This window comes from Sander vitreus, chromosome 9 (assembly GCF_031162955.1).
Source record: "Sander vitreus isolate 19-12246 chromosome 9, sanVit1, whole genome shotgun sequence".
NCBI lineage: Eukaryota > Metazoa > Chordata > Actinopteri > Perciformes > Percidae > Sander > Sander vitreus.
In genome coordinates, this window is record NC_135863.1 from 31,116,633 (window position 1) to 31,129,262 (window position 12,630).

Consider the following 12,630-nt stretch of genomic DNA (forward strand, 5'->3'; position numbering starts at 1 on the left):
GCCCTGGCTGCTCACTGCCGGAGTCTATTGTGGCTTTGTGTGGGAGGGACGCACCACAGCTCATGGCCACACTCACATTTTGACAGAAAACATGTCCAAACACACTCCTTGGACCAGGGACTAGAAATGAATTGATTTCATAAAATGTAAATGAGCCACTGAAAAGGCCATGTGTGTCCTCAACAGAACAGGCAGACTTATAGACCTGCAGGTAGGTAGGTTGGTTGGTTGGTTGTCATGCCTCTGTCTACCAAACATGACCCACACACACACACACACACACACACACACACACACACACACACACACACACACACACACACACACACACACACACACGGCCAATTAGTGAGGAGAAGACCTGTGTTGGGCTGCCCACTAGCGGCCACTTTTCATATCGCATCGCATCCTTCTTCAAGAGGTCAATTAGAGCTTCGTGACAATGAGCATCTTTCCACAGTAGCCTACTGCTCCCTGCCTGCCTGTCTGCCTGCCTGTCTGCCTGCCTGTCTGCCTGCCTGTCTGCCTGCCTTCCATCACAACTGCTCTACTTTTACTGCTGAGCTGGACGCACTCTGCCGCAAATAATCCTCCAGTTTCATCTCTCCTCTATAGAAAATCCAAATCTGGAGAAGTAGACATGTCAAGTCAGTGAGTCATTGTCAGTTTGGCGAGAGAGAGAGAGAGAGAGAGAGAGAGAGAGAGAGAGAGAGAGAGAGAGAGAGAGAGAGAGAGAGAGAGAGAGAGAGAGAGAGAGAGAGAGAGAGAGAGATGTTTGTGTGTGTGAGGTGATGAATGACGGTGCTGACTGCAGAACTGGACCTCGGCCCTAACCTGAGGAGACAGAGTGATATAGTAGAGAGAGGTTAAAACAGATTTCAATCGAGGGAGAGAGTGCAGGAGAGAGAGAGAGACAAGAAAGAGAGAGAAAGAGACCGTGCTTACTTTTTGGTTGCCGAGAGAGCCGCGTGACAGGTGAGAGATCATACCGTGCTGCTCGGGCTGGGGTTCTTAAAGTGAGTGGGGCTGGGGGGGGGGGTGAGGAGTTGGGTGCGTTGCTGTGCGTTTTGGGAGTCCTTATATTGTCGGTCGTTTCGATTTCAGTTTGCAGATGCCGACAGATGTGCCCGAAGACAGGCTCCACAACGAGGAGGCGGCTAAGGTAAGATCATGGGTAAGATGCACCGGGCTGCGCGAGCTCGGGGCTAACAGCTCTAATATCCAGTGTTCAATTAGCCAATCCGGTTTTGGGGTTAAATGAATGAAGTGTGTGCGTTCGTGCGCGCGCGCGTGCGTGTGTTTTAGGTAGCCTAAGTGGTGGTGCCGGGAGGGGTGTCCTGCATTTGAGTCAGTTTCTCGTTTTTAATCACTAAATCCAACTTTTGGCTAATTGAATAGATTTTTGCTCATCTAAACGTCATTAAAACGGCTTTAGTCCATATTTTTTATAATAACAATGGATTAAATGATGATGTGTAATGTCAAAGGTGTTGTTAGTGATAACCCCACACAGAAGTATCACCTGACTCGGTTGTTCCCCTCAGCTGTATGGAGCTTTTTAGCATCCTTTCAACTAATTATTTGGTTTTGACCCAATACTTAACTTTTTGGGTTCGTTCTCACCCGTCTCAAAGACGATTGTGATTGTGCCCTGCTATGCCCTTCAGCGCCCTGCTATGCCCTTCAGTGCCCTGCTATGCCCTGCAGTGCCCTGCTACATACTGCTACACCCTGTAATGCCCTGTAGTGCCCTGCTATGCCATGAACTACTACAACTACTATTTCTAGTCATAGTTCCATTATCTTTATTGTGATCATCACACCCCCCAACCCCACCGTCAGACACCGCCTACCAAGAGCCTGGGTCTGTCCCAGGTTTCTCCCTAAAAGGGAGTTTTTCCTCGCCACTGTTGCACTAAATGCTTGCTCTTGGGGGAATTGCTGGAATTGTTGGGTCTTCGTAAATTATAGAGTGTGGTCTAGATTTTATAAATCATCTTTTTATGTTTCACTGTGGATGGCTATGTTAGTGACTACCATATAGGCCAGTAAGTCTATCATCAGTGGGGATTTATATTTACTAAAAATATGTATGTATGTATGATTCATGTTAAGACATTTTAATTTTTGAAAAAAAACTTTAAAAAATGAACAATAATTTCTGACTCTCTGAGGACCCCCTAGGGGTCCCGGACCCGCTGTTGAAGATCTCTGAATTAGGAAATTACCCTGATGATGTCATCAGAGTTATTTTGGATTGGGCACAGAAAGCCTCTGTTATAGGGAAAGAAAACTAGGGGGCGTTAAGTTTAAAAGATGGTAGGATTTAAGAAGCAAGGGACAGTGGGCAAAGACACTATTGTGTTGCACTATGGGAATTGTAGGATCCAGTGTTTTTGAAGCTTTACACAAGCAACAAAAAGACAGGATAGCATTGCCTCTGCTGCAAGTGCCCTGATTTTTAAAGGTGCTAAATACTAAATAGCTGGAGTATCACAATATCATGCAAAGGCTTTGCGTGCTGGATTTTTTAGTATTATATTAGAAACACCATATGTGAACACAGACTAGCTTTACATGTTATACAATGAAGAGAGTGTCCCTCCATGTCCCTCTCTCCTCCAGTGTGACAGAATGACTCTGCCCAGCACCTGGTCCCCGACCGTTCGCAGAGGAAGCACTCCTCTGCCTATAAAGCACCAGCTCAGACGAGAAGAAGCTGTCCACGATGACTGCGATTGGACGTCAGGTGCAGCTGGACCTTCTGCTTCACCAATCAGCTTCAGCCCAGCCTTGGATGACACTGTGACTGTGGCTGTGGAGGGCAGACCTGATGGGCCTTACAGGATCGCCCTGCTGGGGCAGAACGGCGTGGGGAAGTCTTCTCTGGCCATTGCCCTTGCGGGGGACATGGACAGGACTGCGTCTGTGGATTCCGAAGGTACAAAGCTGTGTGTTTGACTGGACTAATGCAGAGCAGTAAGGCTGAACGATTTGAGTGGAAAAAATCGAATTGCAATTTCTCTGCCAGATATTGCGATTAAGATTTGCGTTTTTCTTTTTTAGCTACATATTGCACCTTCTATGATCATGTTGAATAAAAAATGAAAGAAAAATCTACTGAAAATAGACTATTTCTGTAAACAATCTGTGAAATGTAACATTATTCCAGCATTTATCTTATTCAATTTGAAAACGATAAATGGTTCAGCCCAACAGAGCAGTATAATGCAGTGAGTGCTAGAGTGCTTTCAACAGTGAGCAGCAGGTAAATAAATCACAGCACCCATGTCTCATGTGAGACCTAACTGCTGCTCTCTCTGTGCTTAGGGGAGGGTTACGTGCGCATAGTCACCGTGGATGACGAGGAGAGCACCATCATTATCTATGACAACTGGAGACAGGTGAGCCAAACAACACTTCCCCCATCCCCACACTCCCTGCTCTCTGCTCCCTCATTAGGCAGCTGAGCCCTCTCTGCAGCTGTATAGTGTGCTAAGTTACTTTTTGGCATTTATACATCTGGTCTTGTCAGAGGGCCAGAGGACTGGCGAATCCGTGGAATTTCTTTCCGAAGGCGCTCAAAATATACCGTTTCAGTTTGGATTCTTAACTTACTTTTCCTACAGCCTAAATTTATTTTCTTTATTTGAAGCTACACTTCAGTGCTGCACATGATAATGTGTGTGCTTTATCAGGCGATAAGCTGGGAAATTAGTACCTGGATTTCTAGCCGAGTGATGACAAATCAACAGCATCCATCCCCTCATACATAAATTTGAACATATAGCATAAGAAATGAGATTAAAGGGAACATATATTGTCGATTGGACGAGGTAAAACACCAAATGGGTAAACAAAAAGAAAATGAAAGAAACTACAGTACATGTACACTGTGTATGCAGCATATTTTAGATGAGTTCATATTGTATATCTGCAGCACATTGGATTGTTTATTGTACTTGACATCACTATAGGAGAAAATTGTTGTCAAGCTCAGAGGAATGCCGTGGCAAAAACAGGACAATAAATCTGCTGCGTCGGGTTGAGGAAAGCTCATTATCAGGTTGTTTTGCAAACCTTTTCCTCTTTTCCCTCGAGTGCAGTTCAGAGGCATCTGTGTGTGGATGTGTGTGAGAGAGAGAGCTGCCCACAGAGCAGATGTGCCAAATGACTGCATTAATGTTTTTTTGATTTAGGTGGATGTGTGAGAAAAACACACTCGTGACACAATCTGTCTTTTTTGATGTGTTACTCTTTGGATAATGAGCTGTATTTGTTGTGAGAGACACCGTAATCACCTTATAAGTAATTGTCATACTATAATTATAGTATTGCGTCTGTATCTTTACTTAAGCCTTATTCGCACAGGACTAGTATTACCACGGGATCTCATGTGATTTCAGGGCTGCCGCAGTGAGATTGAAAATGTACTCCTCCGCAGCGCTGTGGAGGAAGGTCTGGCAAAGCGAGACTAACCGTATACTAACTATAATAACCGTATCATCTGCAAACTTCACAATGTAGTGATTTTCAATCTCACTGGTGGACGGAGCCGCGGTGCCGCTGCAAAATAGCCTCAGGAAGGAGCTTGTTTTGGTGGAACATGTGTATGTTCAAAAGTTGTTGTGTTAGTTGTGCAACAGAAAACTCCGATTGGACAGAAAGTCTTAGCCTGGCTCCGCCCTCCTACGTATTTCTGCTCAATTTTAATGTTCCTTCAATACTCCGTCTGGGTTTGCGGTATATTCTTGGGTTTTCTCCGGCCAATTTTTTACCGGTCCAATCAGCGAACAGAGGGAGTGGCTGAGAACGATGACGTTGAGGTTGTGTGCTAGTTTGAGTTGTAGTTCCGTAATGGCGGCGGAGAAAGATGCGAGCGAAGCCATTCATTCCGTTGTGGCGACGCTGCCGAATATCCAGAAGTTAAAGCCCGAGCAAGAACAATCTTTGCTGAGTTGTGTTGGTGGCCATGATGTTGTGGCCCTCCTCCCCACGGGGTTCGGGAAAAGTTTGATTTTCCAGCTCGCTCAGTTAGTGGTGAAGGAGTTGGCTAAGGCTAAACGACCAAACGTCACGACCAAACGTCACGACCAAACGTTAGCTATTGGTCATGGATCCAGATCCAGAGTGGCACTGGGCAGATCCAATAGTTTTAAACTTCAACAGAGTACCCGCCTTCAAGGAAGTTAACAGACTCTCAGTACAAATGAAATGTACCAGAGTCTGGTAGGACCAGGCTTAGATAGTCTGGATTTACCCTGCAGAGATCTGAGGAGCAGTTAACCATAGTCCTCATAAATCCATCCGAGTTTAAAATTCCAACACTAAGAAAGGAAGGTAACGGACATCTGGACAAAAAAAAGTGATATCCGGCGGAATTTCCAACGGCACTCTAGCAATCCCGCAAGTGGAACTTCGTGTATGGATTTTAGACGTCATCACTCCAACCCTGCCAACACTACAATCAATGGTCATGATGTAGAAATCGCTGAATCGTACAAGTACTTGGGCATTATGATTAATAATATGTAGAGTTTTGAATGTAACACCAATATGTTGTGTAACAAAAGCCAGCAGCGCCTTTCTTCTTTCTGAGGAAGCTGGCTTAGTCCGAAGCTGACAGGTCCCTGATGACATAAAAATGCATTAAAGTGCCCATATTATGAAAAAAACACTTTTTCTGGGATTTGGGGTGTTCTTTTGTGTCTCTGGTGCTTCCACACGCATACCAACTTTGAAAAAAATCCATCCATGCTGTTTTGAGTGAGATACGGTTTCTGAATGTGTCCTGTCTTCAGTCTCCGGGTGAGCTGTTCAAAAACGTGCTGGCTAACCGCAACCGTTAGCTCGTAGCGTTAGCATGCTAACGCTAATGCTAGCATGCTACCTCGTTCTCAATAGCAAAGCACTGCAACAACACACACAAGTTCACCATAATCTACAAAAGAACTACTTCCATGTGCGTCCTCATTTAGAAGAAGTCTCCCAGCTAATCCTGCCTTCTAACTGACCGAAGTTGGAGAAACAGCCTTTCTTTTACTGTCTATGGAGCTAGCTAGCTGACATGATCTACATCTGAGCTACTGAGCATGTGCGAGTGCAATCAAAGATAGTACAGAAGAAGAAGAAAAGAGGTCTCACTCTGTAGCTAAAACAGAGACCAGCTGAAAAGAGGATCTGCAGCAGTGAGAGAGAGAGCTGTGCAGTATAACAAAAATATGGTGTTTTTTGAAAATTAAACCATGTAAACCTATTCTGGTACAACCTTAAAATACAATTATGAACCTGAAAATGAGCATAATATGGGCGCTTTAACAAAGGTGATCAAGGTCTGTAGCAGTATCACAGGTACTCAACAGAAAAGTCTGATACAGTTGTTAGAGAAAGCAGAATCCATCCTGTCTGACAGCACCACCCACTGCACCTTCTGGTTCCCGCTTCAAATAGCCACTAGTCAAAACCAACAGATATAACCACTCCTTCATACCCTCAGCCATCTCACTGCTGAACTCAGATAGAAAACGGTAATATCAGCTTGACCACCTAACCACACTTGGTAAATATGACTTTTTACTTTATGTTTTTACTACTTTTTATTATTATATGTTGCATTTGATTGATCTTGTGTTATCACTGCTGCACAACCAATTGCACCTCTGGGGACAAATAAAGTTCTACTTGAGTGCTTGACTTGATTTAGAAATTACCCCACCATGTTTGTTTTTCGTGCAGTGCTTTTGCACAGGATAAGCAAAACATTTACTGACATTATCCCCCGGATATGATGTCAAGGCTCTGTCAAAGCTTTCATTTATTATTCCCAAAACAGCCGATACAACCCCAAATCACCCAGATGCTGATTCGCACGGGGCTAATATTATAACAAGCGTTTGGCGAAATCTGCTAGGTAATTTGCGGTGGAATATTTACATGACAAATTACTGACATGGCAGATTCACACGGGATTAAGATCACAGACGACCTCGGCAATTATTTAAAATTACTAGAGGGCCCCAGGTAATACTAGGTTGGTGCGAATGGGGCTTTAGAGTGCAAAAGGTGCCTTTGCTCTGTGCTCAATTCTGGACTTCATCCAAATTAAATGAAAAGTCAATGGACCATGGCATCTCCAACTTAAGACAGGCTGAGGTTTAGTCAGTTGTCTACGCAGTATGAAGGATTCATATACGGTGCTATCCACAGTAGTAATGTCCCCGTAAAACACTGGGGATTTTAGATAGAGCACTCAATTGTCTTCTGTTTCTCCAGGCAGCACTTTCACTATTATTCTGCACATGAGGCTTTCACAGCAATATTTATGCAAGCAATGGAAAGTAGAAAGTTTCACAAGTCCATTTGAAATAAAAGTTTGGCCTCGAGTGTCACTCTCAATGATTCTGGTTGGTTCTTGAGTGTGATGATGAGCTCCCATTTGGTTGCTTTCAGTTTTAGTGCAAATATTATACCATAGAGATACACTGCCTTATCTGTCAGTTTCCTTATAGTATATTTAAATGGCAACTACAGCGTTTAAACATACTGTGTGTCTGCCTCCTTCTGTTCCTCAGGACCTGTCGGCTCTGCAGTGTGAGGTGTGTGTGCTGGTGTTTTCAGTCACTGACAGGCGGAGTTTCCACCGCACTGCTCAACTCCGACTTCTCCTGAGAGAGACTCAGCCCCAAACTCCCATCATCCTCGTCGGCAACAAGAGTGACCTCGTTCGCACGCGTGAGGTCACCTCTCAAGGTATGGTGCACCTTTCATATTTTAATCTTTACCATACTACCTGTTCTGGAATTTCCACCTTATGAATTCTATGCTATGTAAGTTAAGACAGTGGTCCCCAGGTGTCATTCAGGTCAGTGTAAAATTAGTCTCGCTTTGCTAGACCTTCCTCCACAGCGCTGTGGAGGAGGGTCTGGCTAGTCCACACAGCATTCCGGGATGGGAGAAAAACATGCTCTGGTTAATTGGCATTTCTTTAAACCAATCACATTCGTCTTGGGCTGCACTAAGCTATCTGCTCCTGCAGATTAAATCCAGATAGCTAGCTAGACTATCTGTCCAATCAGAGTTTTCTGTTGCACGACTAAAACAACCTTTGAACGTACACGTTCCACCAAAACAAGTTCCTTGCAGCGGCACCGTGGCTCCGTCTGGCGCTAAGCACCGCTCAAGACGATTGTGATTGGTTTAAAGAAATGCCAATAAACCAGAGCATGCTTTCCTCCCATCCCAGAATGCTGTGTGGACTAGCCAGACCCTCCTCCGCAGCGCTGTGGAGGAAGGTCTGGCAACGCTAAACTACCCAAAACTTCTTCACGTATGTGAAATGAGTTGTGCTGCTCCTGAACTTTTCCAACATTACCCTTTCCCTCATCTGTCTTATGGTTTCCCTCCATTTTGGCGTTCATCTTCACCGTTGGCGTTGACCTTTTCAGCTGACATTAAACACTAACGTAGGGTGAAATATGTGAAAATGTAGATGTCAGCATCTCAGCTTCAGTTTAATCGGGCTCATACATGCATTATCCCTGGGTTTGATTCCAGCTGGGGACATTTGTCGCATGTTATCCCTCTCTTTCTCTCCCCTTGTTTCCTGCCTAACTTTAGAAAACTTCAATTATGAAATTAATGTGTTTTTATAGATGTGCATGTATGTGTTTATGTGTGTGTATGTATGTATGTATATGCATGTGTGTATGTATATGTATATATATATATATATATATATATTTGTTTTGTGTCTTTTAGAGTCTGGGATAGAGGATTGTATAGCCTGTACCAGAAATCTTTTCAATAAATTTCAATGCTAAAAATGTTTAAAAAAAATGTATTATGTACTGTTCCATGCGTCGTTTATTTGTTTAAATTAAATGAAATTTACAATGAGTGACTTCGGTTCTGCTATATTAAAAGTTATTTTGTCCACCCACTAAAATTGAGAAATAACCCAGACATTTAAAACTACGTACCTCTAGCTGTTTTTCACCCCTTTGTGTGTTGATTACATCATGGTTTGTGTAATCAGTGTTAGACTCTGTGTCACGGTGATAATAGGAGGGGTATCACATGGGGTTTTGTGATAACGCATACAAAGAAACTACAAAGATTCAGTGAATCTCTAACTTTGCTGCACTTAAAGTGCTCATATTCTGCTTTTTGGCTTTTTCCCCTTTCCTTTATTGTGTTATATATCTTTTTTGTGCACGTTATAGGTTTACAAAGTGAAAAAGCCCAAAGTCCACCCCAAAGGCACTTACCATCTCCAACAGAAAACACTGTTCACAAACTGCTCCAAACAGCTCTGTTGTAGTCCAGCCTTTACTTCAGAGACAAACGTGGTCACTTTGGAACACACGTTATAATGCTCGCCTAGCTGCTAGCATGGCACGCCCTCATACTCTGCTTCTGACTGGCTAGTAGTCCTTACCTAGGTACTGTCAGGGCACGCCCTCATACTCTGCTTCTGACTGGCTAGTAGTCCTTACCTAGGTACTGTCAGGGCACACCCTCATATTCTGCTTCTGACTGGCTAGTAGTCCTTACCTAGCTACTGTCAGGGCACGCCCTCATACTCTGCTTCTGACTGGCTAGTAGTCCTTACCTAGGTACTGTCAGGGCACACCCTCATATTCTGCTTCTGACTGGCTAGTAGTCCTTACCTAAGTACTGTCAGGGCACGCCCTCATACTCTGCAACTGACTAGCTAGCAGTACTTACTGAGCATGTGCGACTCCCAACAAAGATGGAACAGAAGTGAGATGCCTCACTCTGTAGCTAAAACAGAGAGCTCAACACACAGGGTGAAAAGAGGAGCTGCAGCAATGTGCAGTACAACAGAAATCTGGTGTTTTCTGAAAATGAAATCACATAAACCTATTCTGGTACAACCTCTAAATACAATTATGAAACTGAAAATGAACATAATATGAGCACATATGACCACTGGTCGCTGTCACCCTAAATGTAATCTTAAAAGCTGTGACGGCTGCCTTTTATTCATCTTCTCCCCCGTCCTCCCGTTCTCTTCCCTCAGAGGCCATGTCCAGCGCCGCTCTCTTCAACTGTCTGTATCTGGAGATCTCTGCCTCTCTGGACCACCGTACTCAGGAGCTGCTGGAGTGCGCGGTGCGGCTAACCAGGGGCCAGTCCCCCTGGCCCCCGGGGACCAGTGCGGAGGACATGAGCGGCAGCCAACGGGAGAGCATCACCTCCCGTGCCAAACGTTTCCTGTCGGGCCTTGTGCCTCGGTACCCGCGAGAGCGAGAAGTGAGCAAGTTCATGAGGCAGAAGTCCCGCTCGTGTCACGACCTGGGGGCGCTGTGACCGGGCGCCGCGGGGAGCTGGATGCTTAGATGGCTAACAGAGGTAGCTGGAAGGTGATGTGGTATACCAACAAAGAGAGGGAACAAGTAGTGGACAAGAGAGGGCGATAGGAGTAACGGAGGAGGTGTGAAGGTGCCAGAGTGCCGGCGGTACAATGTTATGCGGGATCATCGTGTGCGTCCAGCAGAGGAAAACAGGGAGAATGACAACAATTTTAATGATGATGTTAGTTTATCCATAGGATGATATAGAAATTTTGTTCACAAGACCAAACAGAAAAGAGAAGATAAAAAATACTGTTGTAGAACACTGTAAATAAACTGTAGTAGTGATGTTTAACTGCCACTCTCACAGGTTTGAGAGCTAAATAAATAGCTTTTTTGAGTCTTGAGAGAGTCACTGCATGTTTGCCTCTGTTGGTTCTCTTATTACACTAGCCTTCCCATCATTATTATTATTATTATTATTATTATTATTATTACAATGAAGAGGAAAGCATACATTTAACAAGCCTAGGACAAAATCATGACCACACAAATTCAGAACTCCGTGGGTTAGATTTTGCTGATTCATGTTGTGTTCGTTAAATCTCAGCTATTGTTGTATCCATGGGGATGGGGTGTAGTAAAATAGTCAAATGCCAGCAAGGAGAGAAGGGAATGAATAAAAGAGATATAAACTGGACTCACAGAGCTTTGCATGCAAGAGGGAACACAGCATTGTATACAGAGTGATTGTTGCCATGTTACGGTTGTCAAGGAGACCTGGAATCACTGAGACTTACACATTATGTCCATTTCAGTGCCGTCGCTCTACCTCTAATCTTTATGCTGCATATAGATTTAGAGACGGGAAAGCTGACTCCCATGCAGCACATAAAATAAAATCCAACTCCAAATTAAAATGCTGAGGATTTTGTCAGACATCAGCTTCACTACACTCATCTGTATCACTCTCCTCAGCACTTCCATCCTCCCACTTCCACCCACACGTGAACAAAGATTTATTACACCATAGGTCATTAAACCCATCATTTGTTATCAAAGGAAGAGCTGTACTACAGTAGAAGTAAAAAATAAAATGGTGGCATGATATTCTGACTCATTCCCTTGGCTGCAAACTACTGGAACAGATTGAAAGGTTAAGATTTTGGATTGAGACATGAGATGCAGGCTCCCTCCTGTGGCTGAGTTGAGGTCCCACAACTGAGCAGATGAAAGAATACATGAATTTGATTGAAATGGGAAATATTAGAGAGATATTTATGAACTGGGGGTAGCAGCTCTTCATCCTAGTTCATAAGTTCCTGTCACAACTTTCGTTTTTAAACTATTGCCTAAGCGCCAACTTGACATTTTCTAAATTGGAGTGCTGAAAGAAACAATTTTCATGATAGAAATTTTGACTTGTCATAGGTGGGAAAGCACAGGTGAAACAAATGTTAACGATGGCTCAGTAAGCTGTGACAGTGAGCCAGCATGCACAAAACCAGGACCCTGAAACTGGCTCTCCTAAATGAAATGCCATGACATTTTTAAGGGGAGACACTACAGGTGAATAGGGTTAACATGTTTAACTAATATCACCATGAAACGTCCCCAGTTAATCACTTACATTAAAGCTATTCTTTCATGCATTACAAGTTGTTGTTTTTTTTAATGCAAATGAGGCATTACCTTACTAAATATGTACTTATTTGCATACATTTCCAGTGGTACTGAAGTTGAGATTTCTGGCTCAGAGTGTGAAAAAAACTCATGTTGAGAAAAGTCTTTAAAGATATGTATTGTAAAGTTGCATACATTTTGCACGGCACTACAGGTGAACAGGGTAAACATTTTTAACTAATTGATATCACCATTAAACTATCACCATTGATTTTATATTACTAGTTTTCTGAAACCTATGTTTGGATATGCAAATGAAGTATTATCTAAAGCAAACTTTTGGAGAATGTAGGTCAAGGTAAAGTTAGTCAAGGTGCAGATACACACACACACACACAGAGAGAGCACTTATAGGTACACTCACTCTAGCATATGCTGACACACACACCCATAAATAATATGATCTGCAGTGGACTACATGATCACTGAGAATGTCCAACAGCAGTTTAGTGTCCCAAAATATTTTCCAAAAACTGAGAGTCCCAAATGAGGGTTTTGAGACAGACATTTGGGACAGGTTAAGGTTAGGGTAGCACAGGTGGTTTAGCAGGTTCTTAATTAATTAAGGACATTGTACGGGGAATTTGGGACACTAAACTGCACGTATACCCCAACAGCATTATAATCCCAC

General features: G+C 43.5%; 2 protein-coding genes across 2 annotated transcripts in view; one reads left to right on the top strand and one right to left on the bottom strand.

Annotated features, from left to right (window-relative positions):
- Positions 1–12,630, bottom strand: part of rabggta (Rab geranylgeranyltransferase subunit alpha) — a 152,085-nt gene that overhangs the window by 125,766 nt on the left and 13,689 nt on the right. The gene's annotated exons all lie outside the window — the stretch shown is intronic.
- LOC144522966 (GTP-binding protein REM 2-like) lies at positions 1,112–10,332 on the top strand. The gene is made up of 5 exons (XM_078258209.1): positions 1,112–1,162; positions 2,626–2,941; positions 3,331–3,404; positions 7,572–7,749; positions 10,043–10,332. Exons 1-5 carry the CDS (start codon positions 1,112–1,114, stop codon positions 10,330–10,332), a joined length of 909 nt encoding a protein of 302 aa, XP_078114335.1.

Excerpts from the sequence above, each read along its gene's own strand:
- LOC144522966 (XM_078258209.1), top strand. The coding sequence starts at position 1,112 with ATGCCGACAGATGTGCCCGAAGACAGGCTCCACAACGAGGAGGCGGCT. Across the intron at positions 1,163-2,625 it reads ACAACGAGGAGGCGGCTAAG|TGTGACAGAATGACTCTGCC; the intron begins GTAAGATCATGG and ends TCTCTCCTCCAG. Across the intron at positions 2,942-3,330 it reads TGCGTCTGTGGATTCCGAAG|GGGAGGGTTACGTGCGCATA; the intron begins GTACAAAGCTGT and ends CTCTGTGCTTAG.